Genomic DNA, 19,348 nt, shown 5'->3' on the forward strand with positions numbered 1-19,348 from the left:
AAAGAATGAACCGCACCACCCCCAACCAGACCTAAGGTAAGAGGGCCTGATTAAATTATTCTATTTTCCCAACAGTGGCTAAATTAATTTAGTGAGGAGTCAGTAAACTCCAGCCTGTGGCATGTTTTTATAAAGGCTGCAGGCTAAGAATGGTTTACATTTTTTAAAGAGTTGTTTAAATAAAAGAATGTGACAACCTTACATAGCTCCTTACAGAAAGTTTTCTGACCCCAAATTTAGTGAATTTGACTGGCCCTTTTTTTCATGAAATAAATACATTTGAGTGTATCACATACAATTAAACATGTTTGATGAAACTTGTTTTCATTATATGCATATATTTGTATTGCATATACAGACATGTACTTCAACGGCTATGACATAAAATTACTCCTTACTATGAGTTGTGGTTAAAGTTCGAAAAATATTAAATTAGAAAAAGAATTTGTTCAGAGAATAAAGGCAGCATATACAGATTAAAAATACAGATAAAAACAAGATTAAAAAAAATAGGTAAAACTAGTTCATTTCACCTTTAGCCCTTAAATCAAGTTCATTTATACCTGAATGACCCAATAACCTTTCCCTCTTCCTCCCATCACCTGCAGCACAGAGGAAGAGAGGGGCCAGGGTGAAGGACAGAGAAATGCCATCCACCCCAGGTGAAGGATAGAGAAATGCCATCCCTTAAGCATTTGGGTGGTTCCAGTGTGAACACAGAGAACACTGGAAGATAGGGTCGAGTACCAAACTCAAAGATGGGAGCTCCTAGAGATAAAACCAGAAATAGAAAGACAAAAAGTTACGGGGGTAGTTGATGGAGAACCTGAAAAAAGTGGCTTAGGACTAGGGCCAGACTGTTCAACATCACATAAGGACCATTAACCCAGAAGAAACCAGAAGCCAGGGTGTGGGACTGAGGTCCTTTCTCCCTAAACCCATGTACGGGGTGGGAGAAGTGGGGTTTCAGGACAGGCACCTTGGAATGGGATACAGTTGAACAAGTAAAAGACTCATCATGTTGATTCTCATTTGTTCTGCTTTCAGAGTCAATTTCCAAGCAGCTCCTGCCTCTCAAAAACTTTCTGGGAAGAATTCTAAACCCTCTGTACAACTGGACTTGGTGTCTATGGTGGAAACTTCAAGAACTGTGATGGAGAGATAGGCGGGGCTTGGCTGTAAAGGGCTTAGAAGAGGGTAAGAGATGAAACTTTGCACCTGGCAGTGGAGGAGCCTACCAAGGGGCTGAGTGCAGACCTGCAGAAGCTGCAGCACCTGCACTTCTGGGGACTCTCTGTTAACCGGGACAGATGGAGGGCAGAAAAGGGTTTGGTAGTAGTAGTGTTGATTACGGTCACCCTTAAGGAAGAAAATAACCATTTTCCATATATTTGAGGTAAATGCTAAACACACATACGGAGGTTTGCTATACAGTAAGAGACATAAGTCTGGGCTTGGAAAGGGAGGGGTCTGGATGGATGTCTTTGAGAGGCATCAGGATAGAGAACACCAATTAATGCCACAGGGGTGGGCCATGTAGACTTATAAAGAGAATTATTAAGGTGGGGGGACGGGCTCAAAAAGTAAAAGTTTCTCTCATCTAACAGCATTGTCTTCTGGGCCTCTGGAAGACCACGGAGGTATTTTCTCTTTTAAAAGAAAAACAAGGAAAGGTTAGCTGGTTAGCTCAGTTGGTTAGAGTGCAGTGTTTATACCAAGGTCAAGGGTTCGTATCCCCTTACCAGCCAGCAATAAAGGGGAAAAAAGGGGGGGGGGGGGGAAAGGGGGACATTAAGGAAGCCTAGTATTCTAATATTTTGCACCCACTGGGGGACTAAAATAAAAGCTATCAAAAATACCCAGGAGGTTACATTTTTAAATTTATAGTGCAAATTACTAAAAATCTTAATAATAAGCCTGTCTAGATATAATACAAACCTAGATTTAAGAAAATACAAAGAGCTCAATGCACTGACATTTTCTGCCATTGGTCATTTCTTAATTTAGGTTTTCTTTCCTACTCTCAGAGCACATTTACTTTCAATTACATACTGACTACAAAATGTCTATATAGTCTACAAAGCCTTAAAAAAAAAAAAAAACATGGGGCCGGCCCGGTGGCGCACTGCTACAGTGTGCCGCTTGGGAAGCGCGGCGCCGCTCCCGCCGAGGGTTCAGATCCCACATATAGACTGGCCGCTCACTGGCTGAGCGAGGAGCAGGGGCAACACCGAGGGTTGCGATCCCATTGCTGGTCCCGGTCCGGTACGGGCGCAACACTGAGGGTTGCGATCCGTTGCCGGTCACGACAAAAAGACCAAAAAAAAAAAAAAACACCAAAGACTTGACCTCTTGGATTATCTTGGCTTCCTGTCAAGCTACTTACATTTTCCTATGGTCTACACTAACTGACAGTCACTCCTAACAGTGCTACTCAGAGCATGACCAGCAGACCAGCAGCATCAGCACTGGCGGGAAGCTTGCTGGAAATAGGACCCAGGCCCTGCTCCAGCCCTACTGCATCAAATTCTTGAAGTAAGGGCCCCGGAATCTGCATCTAGATCAACTCCAGATCACTGCCTGACACTGCTTAAGCTGCCAGACACTGGCCACACAGAGGAATCACTGGGACTTTAGAGAAATGCAATGTCCAGGCCCAGTAGCCTCAGTATCTGAGGAGAATGCCCAGGCATGGCTATTTTGTGAAAGCTCTCCCAGGAGATTCTGATGTGCAACTAGTGCTGAGAAGCAATGAATTCGAGCCACCTCCTAAAAGATGACAAAGGAGAAAAAAATACTTGAACACATCCCACAGGCACACTGCTCTTCCTTAAGAGCCCGGATCTGAAGAAGAGCACTGAGGCCACCTCACCTGCCATTTTTGTTTGTGTAGGTTGCTAAGTAGCCATGTTCCTGCCAGGTGTGCACCGACTCTGCCATCCCCTGCTCCTGGAAGATGGACTGGAGGCCTTTCAGAATGGTCTCACCGTCAGCTGGAGAACAGGGAAGAGAAAGCAAGGTGGTGAGGAAGAAATTTTCGGAAGGAAAGCCAATGAGGCAGTTTGACAACTGAACCTTATGAGAAAATCTGTACAATGGTTGCCAGTGTCACTTATCCCCTTTTGTCATGAGCTATAACCATTCTTCACCGTGCAAGAGAAGGCTTCACACATCAGGTTACACACAAAAGCCTGACCACAAATAACTGTGCCAAGGACACAGAGACAGACATTTGGCCTAACTAGAGATAGCAGAACAAAATATTCAGCCTACCCAATTCTACTTTAGGTTAAATAAACTAATGAGAATACACAGCACTAGAAAGGAGATGCCCATCCACTGTTGATGGGTATTATAAATGACCTAAAAACTTGATTTTCCAGGTGTTTTACAAAAAGGATGTACTGCTTTTATAATTGGGGGAAAAAAAGATAAATTACATGGCATTACTCAGCAATGGTTCAAAATGGTAGAAAATGAACAATTCCATATGAATCACTTGCTGGGTTGTGGTCCCCCCAGACCCCCCACCCCAGTCCAGAAGCCAATCCTCCCGTCTCCCACCCTGCTTCCCACCCCAAAGTGGAGCTCAATGTCGCCAGGTAGGACTATGGTCAAGGTTACAGAAAATGCATTAACTTCTGATCTCTACTTGTCTTCAAGAACATCTAACATTGCAATACTTAGAAGAAAAGCAAAATGCAGTTTGTCTTCCCTAGTTATATCTGCAAAGCAGGCATTCCCGGATAAATGTAAAATGAAGAACCAAGATGTGACCAGAGGAATTACTCTTTACTGTCCCACGAACCCTCTGCAGGCTGGCTCTCCAAGAAGAAAAAAACAACATAGCCTGGAAAGCATCAAAACGAAGCATGCCTGTGACCTGTACAAAGGCAAGAGAAAAAAGATTCACAGCTGACTGCAGTGTGGTTTCCCAGAAAAAGTACATTAGAATTCCTGCCACAAACTAAGTAGCGTGAAAACTGGAACTGGATTTTTTTTTTTTCCGCTATGCATAAAGAGTCTACTTCAGTGACTTTTGGAACTGTGTTCCTAAGACCTTCTTAGTGCACAGAAAGAATGAAGGCCAAAATGGGAGGTTCAGAGGCCAAATTTAACAGTAGATATGTCTTATTCTGGCCTGCAAAGGCTTTTTAAAAGCATGAACTAGTTGCCATTTAAAAATCAGATTTCACCTCTTCCACTATAGTGGATGGAATGATGGTCCCCAAAAAGATATGTCTATATTCTAACCTCCAGAACCTAGGAATGTAACGTTATTCATTATTCGGAAATGGGTCTTTGCAGCTATAATTAAGTTAAGATCTTGAGATGAGAGCACCTGGATTATCCAGGTGGGCCCTAAATCTAATCACAAGTGTCCTTATTAGAGACAGAAGAGGAGAAGACACAGGGGGAAAAAAAAAAAAGGAGCAGGTGCTACGAAGACAGAGGCAGAGACTGGGGCGATGCAGCCAAACAGCAGAAGCTGGAAGAAGAAAGTGTGGCCCTGCCACACCTTGATCTCAGACTTCTGGCCTCCAGAACTGTCAGAGACTCAATCTCTGCTGTTTTAAGCCACCAATCTGTAGTACTTGGTTACAGCAGCTTTAGCAAACTGATACACCCACCAGAAATCCAATGTATTTTCAATTTCGCTGAACAGTGAATGGAGTAGTAAACACGGCAGTAAAACCGTAATTTTTCAATCTTCTGAACAGCCAAATACAGACAGAGCAATTAAGATAGTGCAACCAAAACTCACAGACAACATTTAGAACTAGATGACAGAGTGTACCCCAAACTGGGAGGAGGTAGAAATAAATGGGCCACGACTCTGATACCTCTGTGGTACCAGCAATTGTGTGAGAGAAAGGAGAGAGAAAGCAAAGGGACTCCCCCTCCCCCTGAAAGTCACCAATGGGTGTTCACCCCCCAAGGAAGGGGTTTCCTCCCCTCAAAGCGAGGATGGAGCTGAAACCTGTGGGGAGAGGAGGGGACCTGGGTAGGGCCAGATAGTGAGCGGTGGGGTCAAGCTCTGTGCATGGCCAAAATGAACGAACTGAGGCCACTTCCAGGAAAAAGCCCCACATCAGGGAGAGACTACAACACAAGCCCCTACAAACATGAGCAGCAGCCCAATCAGTCATGAAATTCTCACTCACTCCTAGCAAAACTGCACCTTTGGGAAACTCATTTGGCAGAAAATAATCTAGCTTGCTTTGCTATTCTCAAATTGGTTTCAGGAAATTAAAAGGAAAGGTCTGAATTATATCCCTAGAACTGCAGCGTTTTAGACTGAATTCCACCTCCCGAAAAAAAAGTTCTGATTTCAAACTTGATAAAAATGAACTATCCTTGTTGGGTTTGTGTTTGCCACCGAAGCATGGTGGGTCAGCCCAACCTGGCAGAATTTACCCTGAATATGAAAACCACTATGTAATTATGCAATCCCTCCTTGGCTAGAACACATGTTTTCTGTTTTGAAAGTATATAAAACAAATCATCACTCCTGGTAAACGGCCTCAAGACTGGGTTCTGTCGGCACATTACAAAACAGAACACAAATCCCTCATGCTGGTGAAGGGATAATCCAGGAGGGGCCATGATATGAGTGACTGACCAGGCTGTGCTGTGAAGCCCCTGGGGGGGGCCTGCGGCTGTGCTGGGGCGAACTCCATTCCCTTGGGCCAGGGAGAGGGAGTGAGTGCCTTTGTCCATCCCAGGCAAAGGCCTTGACCACTAGCCAAGCCCAGCATGGCAGCTGCCCCCCAGCCCCCCAACTGGCACAATGAGCAGAAAGGCACCGTGTGGGATAAAGGAAGCCCTTCAACCAGGTTTCAAACTGAAGAAAAAAAAAATTATAAAAAAAAATCCAATTTGAACGGCTAACTTGTTTCTACACTATGGGCTTACTCCCCCCGCCTTCACAGTTCAGTAAAACTAGGCCAAATCAGAACGTATTTCTGGCAGTCAAGTGTTCACTCCCCCACACGCCCAAGTCCATTTGTGTGGCTGCCTGGTCCCTGTGGGCATCTAAGTGGGCCCTGCCAGGAAGATGTCTGCAGGGCATTATGGGGACCATGCCATTTTGCCCACGTGTCCATCTCACTTCATACTCATCTTCCTCCTGATCTGGGGCCTCCTCCATTACCCATGTTACTCCCAGCCCTTGGGAAAGAATTCAGAAAGAGGATCTAGAGCTGAAAACTTCCCAGTATCTGTTTTCCAGAACCATGGTTTTAAAGTGAAAACTGAAAGTCAAAGCTATGAGCTCCACTAGGATGAAAGAGGTGGCTTGCTAAGTCATCTTGATCTCAGGTGCTCAATAAATGTTCTGTGGGCAAATGAAAAATTATTTCACGTGGCTAAATTCATCATCTGTATTACTATACCTCACAGAGTTTCTAGAACATCTAGATCAGTGGTTTTCAATCGTAGCTGCACACTATAATCACCTAGGGAGTTTTTAAAAATTCTGATGCCACACGTTAGACCAATTAAGTAAAAATCTGGGGGTGGGACCCAAGCATCAGTATTTTTAAAAGCTCCCTGGGAAATTCCAATGTTAAGACCCGCTAACACCCAATATAAAAAAGAAAAAGAGGGCTGGCCAGTTAGCTCAGTTGATTAGAGCATGGGGCTGATAACACCAAGGTCCAGGGTTCAATTCCCTGCACTGGCCAGCTGCCGAAAAAAAGAAAAAGAAACCCCCTACCATCTCCATACTAATTACACCAAAGTCACCAAAAAGTTATAGAAAATGTTCAATGAACAGAAGGTCTGAAAAAAGTCCAAACTCTTTACTAACTGAAGCCACAGGTAACAATGACATGCCCCAGAAAATGCTTTGCAATTATTTCAAATTTCAGCTTTCATGCCTGTCTAGTAAAGAACTCATAAAATGACCAAGCAAATCAGACTTGCTTTATTGGTGTTCCTTAACACTGGGGCAGGGTTGATAATGTGGTGTGAAGGACTATCCTGTCTCTCACAGGACTTTGGCAACCCAGCCATGTTCGCCAAATGTCAGTAATGCCCCCACCCCTTTGTCAGAATAAGACCCCACACCCCAACTGCCCCAAGGGTGGATGAGGGGCAATACAATCCCTTGAGAACTACTAGATGCTCTACGTTTCACATGGGTGAAAATGAGCCTGGGGTCAGAGCACAGCCAAATTTGGGAACAAAGGATAGCAATGTCATAAATGCCTACAAATCAGAAGAAAAATTGAAAGTGTAAATCCCAAGGCTAAAAGAGATATAACCACACTGCTTTCAAATAGATATGGTAATCCAAACTAGGCCAACAAAATGTTGTTTGGCAGGTCTTAGAAAATTCACTTCAATGGCCAGGCAAGAATGTCGTATAGTAACTAGTGTATCACTCGGAACCTTCCAAAGTGCTCAAACATAGTGACCTCTCCCAGGGCAAAATGTGTCCTTTGTCCACTGAACACAATGTCCCTGTTTCCAGACCACTGCCTGCTTTGTGTTTGTTCAACAATAAATTAAAATGAATCAACTGGTACAAATTAAATACATCACTACCAAAAGAAGGGAAGGGAAGGGAAGACAGGAAGGGAAAAAAAAAAACAATCAAGGCCTAAGTTTCATCTCCCTGCCTCATTTTCTCCAGAGATCCATTTAGAGACCTCTCTTGGAGAACCTCATTCCTCTGACCATGAGCATCAGCTCCAGATGGCCGAAGCCCAGATCTGTGTATCTAGCTGGAACCTACCTCCCAAGCAACTGCTCCCAGCACAGTTCCAATCACAAGTCTGACGTCAAAACCAGGCCCATGACTTCCCTACTCCTATTGATGGTTATAACACCAGCCACTTATGATCTCCCATGATGGTCCTCCTCCCCCAAGCTTTCCCCACAAATCTCCCACCACAGCCTCTCTACCCCACCCAAACTCACTGGCCAGGACCCTTCTCACATACAGAGCTAACTTTTTTTTTTTTTTGGACCGGTAAGGGGATCGCAACCCTTGGCATGGTGTCGTCCGCAACACGCTCAGCCAGTGAGCGCACCGGCCACCCCTATATAGGATCCGAACCCGCGGCCTCAGCACTACCAGCGCCACACTCTCCTGAGTGAGCCACGGGGCTGGCCCCATAGCTAACTTCTTCAACCATAACCTGGAGACACTACTTTAGAGAGTTCCTATAATGGAATCCAGAACCAATGTTAGTTCCCCCCATCCCTTGCGGGCTCGTACTGCTTTTAAATGACTGATTCGTAGGGTGGGCAGCCCTGTGTGCATAAGAAGATTAGCTGTACCAACCCAACCTTACTAGCCCAGGGAGTCCAGGGAATCATGCTGAATAAAAACACAAGACACCACGCACCCTGGCAAAAAGGCAGGAAAAAGCATACTTCTGGTATACTCTTGGTCCTTCTTCAGCTTTAAGTAGCTAAAATACTCCTTAAGATGAATCCCATTAGAGGCTGCCCTAGGAAATAGGCAATGCTCACAGTCCGGGGGAGGGGGAGGAAAAAAAAAACTCAACTCACTCCACTTGTGACCTAGCCTTGGGGCTTTAAGTTTTTTACAACTTCAAAAACTTCAGCTAAGAAAACTCAGGCCACGGGAACACTGGCTGGTGTGCAGGCTTTATGAAAGCTACACAATCCTGAGGATCTTGTGTACTGACACCCTGCCCCCGTGCAGAGACATCAGACCACCAGCCAAGCTCAGCCCGCCCTGCCACAGGCCGGAGCCTTAGCGTTCTCTGCAAAATGAGGGGGTTGGAACAGAAGATGTGCCTTTGCATTCCTCTCAGTAGCACCTGGCTTATGAAATTAGGAGATGAAATTCTATTCTTGCAAGTTTGGTTTTCATTATGAAGGCTCGAAATTCTATGCCTCCCCACCAAGCCCCTACCCCACAATGCTTTGCCTCCTAGATCTCTCACCCACAAGGGCTCAAGCTGTCTAAGTGCCAACGGGTGGGGATGAGGAAGTGATGAGGCCCAAAGATGAACCACTTACCACCCAGGTGTAAGGGCCCACCCACGATCAGGTCCACACCTTCACTCCCTTTTTCAGGGGTCTGTACTTTCTCCATGGGAATATGGCCCAGAAGCTAGCTGGCAACAGATCGGGTTTGCAGCTCTCTGCGGGGGGAAGTATAAACACAGGCGTCCTTTCCCCAAAATGCCAGATTCTGATGTCAGAGAACCTAAGAGGCAGGCTCAGGTTGTGCATGCTTTCCCTTCATGCGTAAACCAGGTTTCTGTTTTTTCTTGATGGACCCCTAAACCTGCAAGAGGAAGAAAGAGACTGGACTCCAATCCAGTTTGAAGGTATTCAGATAGCTGCTTTAAAAACCTATTCAGATTTTCTAATCTTGACAGTGGTAGTGGTAACATGACTGTATGCATTGATCAAAACTCAGAGAACTGTACACTAAAATTTTTTCTATACAAATTACACCTCAAGTTACCAACACCACCGGCATAATTCCTCTGAAAAGAGTAATAAAACAGCATAAGCATAAGCGCCCCTCAGGACTCCCTCTCACCCAAGTCAGTGTTCGAGAACATCTTTTGATCTCACTTAGAATATGCTAGATTCACCAAAAACATGAAGACTGACAGGCAAGTCCAGATTATCGAAATCAGGGGACTTACAGAAAAAGCCTTCATATTTCACAATAAGAAAATTTTCAATTATACTAAAATGTTTTAACTTTTAATTTTAAAAAAGGGTCTGACCATCAGGAGACCTCTCAGATACTCAGAAGTCTAATGAATGTCCAGGGATTAAAGTGAGTGAAGGTCAAGCACAGGTGGTTCCTTGGCATGCCTTACTTCGACAGCTTGGTTTTATATTCCCAGGCCCAGACCTTTTTACAACAGCTGCACAACAACTAATCTCATCACACAAAATCCAAGCAACAAATGTTAAGAGCACCATGACTTATAATAGCCAAAAAGTAGAAACAACCCAAATGCCCACTAAAGTTATAAATGGATAAGCAGAATGTGGTATATCCATACCACAAACTGTTATTCAGCTATAAAAGGAATGAAGTACTGATACATGCTACACACAACACGGACAGACCTTGAAAACATGATGCTAAGTAAACGAAACCAGTCACAAAACACCACATATTTTGTAAGATTTAGCCAGAAAAGGCGAATCCAGAGAGGAGGGCAGACTAGCAGTTGCCAGGGTGGGAGAAATAGGGGGGAGGGGGGCTAGCAGGGAGGGGGGCTAGGAGGAATGGGGTGATGGTTAAGAGGTACAGGATTTCTTTTTAAGGTGATGAAAATGTTCTAAAATTGATTGCAGTGATGGTATTACAACTCCGCGAATATACTGAAAACTACTGAATTGTACACGTTAAATATGGGAACTGTATGGCATGTGAATCATATCTCAATAAAGCTGTCCCCAAAAAATCCCAAACAAGCTGAGCCTTCAAATTCCCACTTACTCTGAGGTAACCAAGGCAACAGAAAGAAAGTCCCAGAAGTCCTTTCTCCCCTCCTCCCTCTACCACAAGGCATGCGCCAGGCACAGGCTCAGATGCAATGCACACCAGGTAAAGGGGCTGCAAGGGGTGGTCTTCACTACCTGCTCCCTGCCAACACAGAATGGCAAGCGTTCAAGTGGCTGCTGTGTGCAAGCACTGTCCAAGACACTGGAAGTACCTGGCTCCCTCACTGCTTTTCTGCCACTGAAGCACCTAGGCTCAATCACAGCAGCTAAGTAAGGCTGCAAAATACAGAAAGGGACAATGGCGTAAACCACTGGGAGGGCTTATTTTCAGAGCAGTTTCTGATGTTCGCAGAAGAACAACCAAACCAGGAAAAATTACAGAAAAAAATACAGAAAGCAAGGGAAAAAAAAGAAAAAAGAAAAAGGACCTACCGAAGTTGGATTAACAGCAATACAGTTGAATACAACGCCAATACAGAAATAACACTCGAGCTCTTTTCATGCAAACATGCATTAAGGAAAGCCATATGGGAATGTTTATAGAGTACCAGCCACAATAACCATTTCTTAAAACACACAATACACTGAGTTATAGCATGATGTAAATATGTTGTTAATTATTTAACTGCCCTGCCTACCAGTTCCCACTGCAAGGGCGAGCAGTTAAAGGGACATTTCCCATAGACGCATAGGGCCAGACTCCTGTCACCCTCCCCTAAGACCTAGTGGAAAGTAGGCAGGAGTCCATCGCTCTCCTTTAAAATAACGCCAACCTAGGTCCTTCATGAGCCAATCTCCTTAGGAAATTAAAGTAGGGCTTATAAAAAATATAATTTATGACACACACTCCTAACCCCTCTTTGGTTCAGAAACTGAGCACTAATCCAACATTGTACCCTCTCCTTCCTAGTAAGCCCTTCTCCCCACAAGACTAGCAGAGTCTGAAAAGTAGAGACAGACCCCAGGCCTGATTCCTCCCTTGCTGCCTCCCAGGGAGGGCAGCACCTTACTAGGGCTGTCAAGTGACAAACTCTCCTTTCCCCACCCTTCTGACTTTACGCAAAGAGGAGTCTAAACAATATTTAGAAAATAAGGCACAGATGGGGAGATTATGCTAAAGCCTGCCTTTACTGGAGGGAAGGTAGTACAGGTAATTTGCAGCTATGAGACACTGAACCACCAGGCCACCTGACCTCTCTCAGGAGTAATCATTCAAGCAACATAAGGTGGCCTACCATGTGGTATGCGCCCCATCAGCTTAAGGACCGCGTTTTCGGAGAAGAGGAAGGAGTAAACTCAGGCCCACAGCTGTGGAAAAGAACCAAGGCAGAAGACTAGGAAAAGAGATCAGGACCCACAAAGAAGCCACTTCAAGGGGGCTCCGCTACAACCCAACAGGAAGCAATTAAAGAAGTGATGCCAGGCACAGCAGCGTCATAAAGAGGACAAGGAAGAAGGTGTCAAGAGGAGACTTGCAGTGTTTGAAGTTAGAGACCAGGAGGCTTCTGGACAAAGTAAAATGACCAGCCCTTACCTTTAGCTCAAAATTGGCATCCACAGTCCCCTTGAGGTATGGAGTGGGTCCCCAGCCACCACCTATCCTCACCCCATCGTCGCACAGAGAAGCAGGCTGAAAACAGAGATTCTAGGTGGGCCCAAGGGTGGACGGTAATGGTTTCCTTCAGCTCCGTCGAGAAGAGGAACAAGATTTTTCCCAAAGTAAAAACTGGGATTGCCACTTTTATTACCCAGGAAGTATGAACTATGCTTTCCAAGAACTTAACCAACATCATGAACATCCAGCCTTCTTCTCACTAACTTTAAGTGGGCAGAATCCCTTATACGTCACACCTATTACCATTTATGTTTCTATGAACAATTCAAGGGTTTCTGTCTGAGCGTCTATGTCAGGCTGTGAATCAACAATGAAATAGCATTTCCAAAGATAAAACAGTTTGGTCTTTGTGAACTTTGTGATGTCAGAAATTGCATTTATGTCAGAGCTGTCCCTGAAGAGGCCCCTTGGCCTTCCCTCCCTCTGGCTTTGTCGGAGCACTATCAGCAAAGTCCACAGTCAGGTGGGCCCCCTTCAGAACGGGCCTCAAAGGAGAACTCAGCACTGAGGAGGTGCTTAGAAAAGTGCAACTGGAGAACAGCATAAAGATGAAAGACAAAGGACACAAGTCAAAAGTACCTGAACACGGAGAGGGCCATGTGCTATGATGGATTCCAGATGAGAAAAAGCCATGTGTGGGGCCTGGAAATCTGGACTTCAGAGTTTTTTCAGATGGCTCTGAAGTGAGCAAGCAACCAACCAACAACATTGGATTTAGACAGTCTAAATGAAGGGTGGGCAAATTTCTTCTGTAAAGGGCCACATAGTAAAGTGTTCAGGCTTTGCAAGGCAAATCAGGTCTTGGTCACATATTCTTCTTTGTGAGTGTCTTACAACTCCAAAAATCCAAAAACCATGCTTAGCTGCAGAGTCATATAAAAATAGGCCAGATAAGCAGGATTTGGCCCAACCAAGGGCTTTATTTTGCTGACGCCTGGTCTAAGGTCTTTCCAGCTCTAAATACCCAACCAACATGGACACCCAGCTGTAATTCTACAACCTAAATTTCCTGAAGTGACGTTCTTTGAATTTGAGACTAGAATATTCTGAGGAGTATTTCCTACATTCAAGTTAGCAACTTATCAAATGATGAAAAAAAATAGCAGCTAATACCCTATATAACTAGGACCCCCGCTTTTTAAGGAATACGTGGAGATAACATTAGCAACTAGTGGAAACAATCCCACACTAGAAAATGAGAATACTTAAGAGTACCAATCTCCATTTTAAAGTCTCAAATCACTAATCTATGCTCCCACTTCAAGAACCTAGAAAAAGAGAAAAATAAACCCAAAACAAACAGAAGGAATGGACAACAGCAGAAATCAATGAAATTGAAAACAGAAACCATAGGGGGGAGGAAATCAATGAAGCAAAAGGCTATTTCTTTGAAAATATCAATAGAATTGACAAACTCTAGCAAGACTGACAGAGAGAAGAGACAGCTCCAATATTAGGAGTAACAGGGGATATCACTACAGACCCTGCAGGCACCAAAAAGATAATAAGGGAATACTTCAAACAACTCTACACATGCAAATTTAACAACTTAAGAATGAAATGGGCCAATTCTTCTAAAAACACAAACTACCACAATTCACTCAAGAGGAAATACATAACCTGAATGCCCTATAACTATTAAGGGAATTTAATTTATAATTTAAAAACTTCAAAAAAAGAATCCTTGAGGTCCAGATGTTTTCACCGGAGAATTCTACTAAACATTTAAAGAACAATTAACACCAATTCTACACAATCTCTTCAAGGAAATAGAAGAGGAGAGAAGGCCTCCCAATTTTATGAAGCCAGTATTATCCTAATATCAAAACCAGACAAAAACAGTCCAAAGAAAGAAACCCACAGAGCCATAACCCTCATGAATATAAACCCAAAAATACTTAACAAAGTCTTAACAAAATCTTTAGCAAATAGGATTCAGCAATATAGAAAAATTATATACCATGACCAAGTGGGATTTATTCCAGGTATGCAAGACTGGTTCAATATTCAAAAACCAATGTGATCTACCTATTAATAGCCTAAAAGAGAAAAAAAAAAAATCACATGATCATATTGACTGATACAGAAAAAGTATCTGATGACATTCAACACCCATTCAAGATTAAAATGCACAGAAAAATGAAAATAGACGGAGCTTCCTCAACTTCATAAAGGGCATCTACAAAAAACCTACAGCTAGCGCAACACTCAATGGTAAAGACTGAACTGCTTTCCCCCTAAGGTCAGGAACAAAGGCAAGGATGTCTGCTCTCACTGCTGCTATGGGACACAGTAATCAAAGTATATCCAGCTCACTAAGGCACAGAGAAGTTAAGCCTAAGGTCACACAGCTAGTAAGCAGTGGAGCCAGAATTCAAACCCAAGCAAGTTAGGCTCCAAAATCCAGTGCTTTTAATCATGACACTGTGTTGCCTTCCTTACTTATATATGATAGGATTACACAGTCGGGTTCCCCTTTTCTTTGTATTTCCCTACACCCTGTAGTCTAAAATGAGCAAATAACTTTAAAAAAATTTATGTAAAAAGACAAATGTATAAATAACTTACTTGAACAGTTTCTGCAGCCTCTTCAAGTAAAGCCAGATATTTATTCAAAGAAAAAAAGAAAATCACAGTAACTCCAGTGACAATTTAATATTCACATAATGCTTTGTAAATCAAGTCCTATCACAGTCTTCTAAGTTCATGGTAAGCTCTTTCCTCTCCAGCACCAGACCACGTACTCCAGACTAGACAACCCCCACTTAGGAACATCAAACACTTGGACAGACAGGCCCATGACCCTCATCCTCGAAACCCCAGAACCTACTGGGCCACTTAGCCGCAGTATTATACAGTTCAGAGATTCAATGTTAAACCATTTACAAAATCTATACCACTACTGTTTTCCAAAGCATGAGCCAAGGCACTAATCCGGAAAATACTGAGAAAAAGCCTTCTTTGTTGAACCAAGTTTGAGAAACATTCTATATCTTCCATGCTCTAAGGCCAGCAGAGAAATTCAGAATGCCCACTGGCACATCACCGTTCTTGTTTTAACCCATGATCTGTAGTCCTTCCAGAAGAGATAATTTGGTATTAAATATAACAATGTCCTAGAAATTGCTCAGAATTCTCACTAGAGAAATTTTCATTTGGGAAAAATGGAGCCATGCAAGAGACACACGATACCTTAAAAATCAAAGTGTCCTTTTAAAATTCTGCTTTAGTAACTTAGGGAGGCCCTTTAAATAAAGTAGACCAACCTTCAAATCACAGGCCAACCCATTATTTTCTGCCTCTTCTCTCGCCAGAACTTTCATTATCTTTCAGTACGTTAAATTCACACCTCTTTATAACTGAGCATCTTTATCCACTGGCACAATTTCAAAGTACTAGGCCCTAAGTATTGCAATTAGTGTTAAGTATTATATGTATCATTTGACACTCTTCCAAACATTTTATTGGACATCCCACCCAACCACACAGTGTGTGGGATTTTGGTATCATTAGTGCCTGCACGGAGAGGGAGAAATTAAGGTGCATGCTAAACTACCCACATAGTCAAGTCAGCCCAGGAATGTAGAACATACCACTGGCTCTTACCAGGCTCCTTTTGAGTTTGCGGCTTATCACATAAATGCATTTGATCACTGTATTAGTCCATTTCTGTTGCTTATAACAAAATACCTGGAACTGGGTAATTTATAAGAAAACAAAATTTATTGCTTACAGTTTCAGAGACTGGGAAGTCCAGAGTCAAGGGAACACATTTCGTGAAGACCTTGGTAACAGTGATGTAGGAGTCTCACATGGCAGAATGGCAGAACAAGAGAGAGACTTTCACACGTTCTCCTTTTAAAGCCCCCAGAACCAGATCCGTCTTTCCAAAAGAATGATCAATCTAATCACCTCTTCAAGGCCCCACCTTTCAATTACCATAATAGGATTCCCACCTCAACAGTTACAGTGGGGATTAAGTTTCAATGAGTTTGGGAGGAGGTGGGCATTCAATCTACAGCAATCACCAGCATCACCATTAGCTCAGTGGCTCCTTCCGGAACACAGATGACAGGATAAATTTAATAAAACCCAGGCCCACCACACCTTATGGCCACAGAGCTGTTTTTCCTGGGGTCTGGAAAAGTGCCTGGTTTTAAGAGTTTAAAAGAGCATTTGTGCATGGTTTACATACTTGGTTTGCAGATTAAATTGAGAAGGTTTCTTGACTTTTCGAAAGAACTGGGCTTGTAATTAAACTACCAAGAAATGGTGGTTGCAGCCACAACGCACACCAGCAGACTTGGGTTACAACTGCAGTGAAATGGTGGATTAAAACACCTGGGATATGCAATGACTCCAAAAACTAAACTCAATAATAGCTTCATTGAAGACATTTTTAAACAGACATCCAACCCACAATCCAGTAACTTTATATACTGAACCTTTGCAGGTAAGGATTAGTTAACTGTGGTGGTCCCAATTCAAATTATAAAGTCCATAATTCCTAACCTTCCAAGCACGAAGTCCAAAACTAGAAGCTCTAACATTTCAAAGCTATTAGAGACCACAGCATCTCAGTCTTTATCTCCTAAGAAGACAGCTAAGGCCTGCAACTGCCAATTTTAAATACAGCCTATTTAATTATACGCTGAAGGGATGAGAAGATTCCAAATGTTAACTCCTCCCTGCAAAAACAAACACAGCTTTCTCTCCTCAAAAAAACATGAGACAAATTGTCTACCAGTTATTAAACTGGAAAACACTCTCCTTAATGTATCATGCAGGGCTTCAAATTACTTGAAAAAGTACCTCTCCCTTCCTTGTTAACTAGGGGGCGGGGTGGTCGCTCCTAATGCCTTGATTACGTCAATTTCTTAAACAGCTAGTAGCTCTTCCACAGCATTTAAGACAGAACTATCCAGTGAGTACTAGATGAGGCTTCTTAATATAAAGTACAAACTAATTTTACCGTACGCTACCTGTACAGGTAACTTTGAAGTAGAGCTGAGCAAAATCAACATTCCAGCTGTAAAGAGACAGGAAAAATCTGTGATTAGTGACAATGGCCAGGTATAGTTGATAATGTGTGGTTTTTGAACTCCAAGCATAATTAAAGAAAATTGTAAGTGTCAATTAGTGAAAATAATGATGTATATTTTTTTTTCCATCCAAGTCCACAGAACCCCTGAATTGTACCCACTGGCCCCCCTTGGGAGTCCACAGACCCCAGGTTCAGACCCCCAGGCTAGAGAGAGAGAACTGGGACTGCCAATTCTGTACACTGTATGTTTCTCTTAGATGGAGTAGGTTTCCACCCAAGGCTAGCACTATAGGCAAATGCCCCTGGTTCCAATTCTTATTCCATAGGCTTCCCTGATGAGGTTCATTTTTAATTTTATTTTAAATTTTAATTATCAATATACGATGTAGTTGATTTTTGTGTCCCTTTACCAACTCTGCCTTTTCCTCCCTCCCTCTCCCCACCCCATCAACATCGTACCTGCTCACTTGTCTTAACAAGTTCAAGGAATTGTGATTGTTGTGTCTTACCCCACCCCCGCTTCGTTTGTATATTTACTTATTTATTTTTATTAGCTCCCAGAAATAAGTGAGAACATGGAGTATTTCTCTTTCTGTGCCTGGCTTATTTCACTTAAATATAATTTTCTCTAAGTCCCTCCATGTTGCTGTGAATGGCAGTATTCTTTTTAATAGCAGAGTATTCTCATGAGGTTCAAAGGCACAAAAGAACCCCTAACCCAAACATTTTCTGCTAAGTCCATAATTCCCAAGCAGCCTTCTTAATTTATTAAACAAGATTTATGTTATGAAATTAATTTGTGAATTGAGTGACACAAGTCACTTTCTTTCCCTACTCAAACCATATACCAACTGTCCAAAAGACAGACCCAAAAGCATCAGCCATGTTTCCAACTCAGGACCCCCATCCTAATTCTAAAAGGTGGATGGAGGGCCGGCCCGTGGCTCACTCGGGAGTGCGGTGCTGATAACACCAAGGCCACGGATTCGGATCCTATATAGGGATGGCCAGTTGGCTCACTGGCTGAGTGTGGTGTTGACAACACCAAGCCAAGGGTTGAGATCCCCTTACCAGTCATCTTTAAAAAAAAAAAAGGTGGATGGGAACCAGCACCTCACCTGTAGTGCAACATAAATTTGGCCCATTTAGTCAGGATTTACCAAATACCTACACCACATACCGGAGCTGTGTTCAGGATACAAACACTGGAGGTCTACCTTCAAAGATACACACAGCCCAGGGAAAGAAATGAACATAGAAAGGAGGATTGCTAGACCTTTATGGGGCTAAATGGCCTGCTAGAGACTATCTACTCCAACAGGGCTGGGAGAGGCCATCGCAGCTCTGGAGACCCAGCACCCCGCCTGGCACATAGAAATAGGAACAAACCACTGTCCTCCATCAGCCGAGAGATACCTAAACATGGGAGAGTTCATTCTTGTTTATTTCAGGCTGAGAAATCACAAAATGTTTTCTGGGCTCAAGAGTCCTCAAAGTCCAAAACATCACTTACAAGATGAACAAAGGATAAGATTTTTTTTTTTTAAGCACAAATAAAAATTGTCCTGGTTACCTCATCAGCCAGAACACCAAACGGGCACCACCAGGCCCAACCTCCAATTGCTCCTGGTGGTCTGGTGGCTGCTTGGTAGTAGCCGGCTTGCATTGGTAACGAAGTTATATTGGAATCACAACATAACTAAGTGGTTCAAGTTTAATTCCACTAAAATCACGTCATGGAACTGGAGTATTAGGAAGCAGTACTGACAAATGGGGAAGAAAAAAAAAAGCATGAATCCAGACTCCACAGGCATTTGACTCACCCTTGGGTCACATCCAATACTCACATGCCAAGAGTAATGCCTTTTGACTCATTATCATCAATTAAAATAAATGTTTTTGGAGACCTCACACATGGATTTCTCACCAAGTGCCCCTTACTGGAAACTAAAAGAACTTAGAAGATCCCAGTCTAGCTAGATCCCCTTATTTTTCAAATGTGAATAGGGACATCAAGGGTCACAGGCTTCACCCCAAGTGAAGTGATGGAGGGATATAAGAAGAATCAGAGTTCTCTTACCCCTAGAACACTTTTGCAAGGATTCAATATCTGATAGACACATATATACACACTTACATCACCCTACTTACTTTCTAGAATGTTTTTCACCTTGCCATCAAAGCTTTATCATCTTTGATTAAGAATAACCGACTGGGAATTAAAATATTAA

General features: G+C 43.0%; 1 protein-coding gene and 1 non-coding gene across 2 annotated transcripts in view; one reads left to right on the forward strand and one right to left on the reverse strand.

Moving 5' to 3' along the window:
- Positions 1–18,783, reverse strand: part of SMS (spermine synthase) — a 41,917-nt gene extending 23,134 nt beyond the window's left edge. The window contains exons 1-4 of the mRNA XM_008568400.1: positions 18,691–18,783; positions 15,807–15,817; positions 14,642–14,661; positions 2,873–2,993 (exon numbers count right to left, since the gene is read on the reverse strand). Coding sequence (XP_008566622.1) covers positions 2,873–2,993; positions 14,642–14,661; positions 15,807–15,817; positions 18,691–18,783 — 245 coding nt within the window. The remainder of the gene's footprint in view (positions 1–2,872; positions 2,994–14,641; positions 14,662–15,806; positions 15,818–18,690) is intronic.
- On the forward strand, positions 6,612–6,686 carry TRNAI-GAU. The gene has a single exon. It is a non-coding gene; the product is annotated as a tRNA-Ile (tRNA).
- Positions 18,784–19,348: the final 565 nt, after the last annotated feature.

This window comes from Galeopterus variegatus, unplaced genomic scaffold (genome assembly GCF_000696425.1).
Source record: "Galeopterus variegatus unplaced genomic scaffold, G_variegatus-3.0.2 Scaffold406, whole genome shotgun sequence".
Classification (NCBI taxonomy): domain Eukaryota; kingdom Metazoa; phylum Chordata; class Mammalia; order Dermoptera; family Cynocephalidae; genus Galeopterus; species Galeopterus variegatus.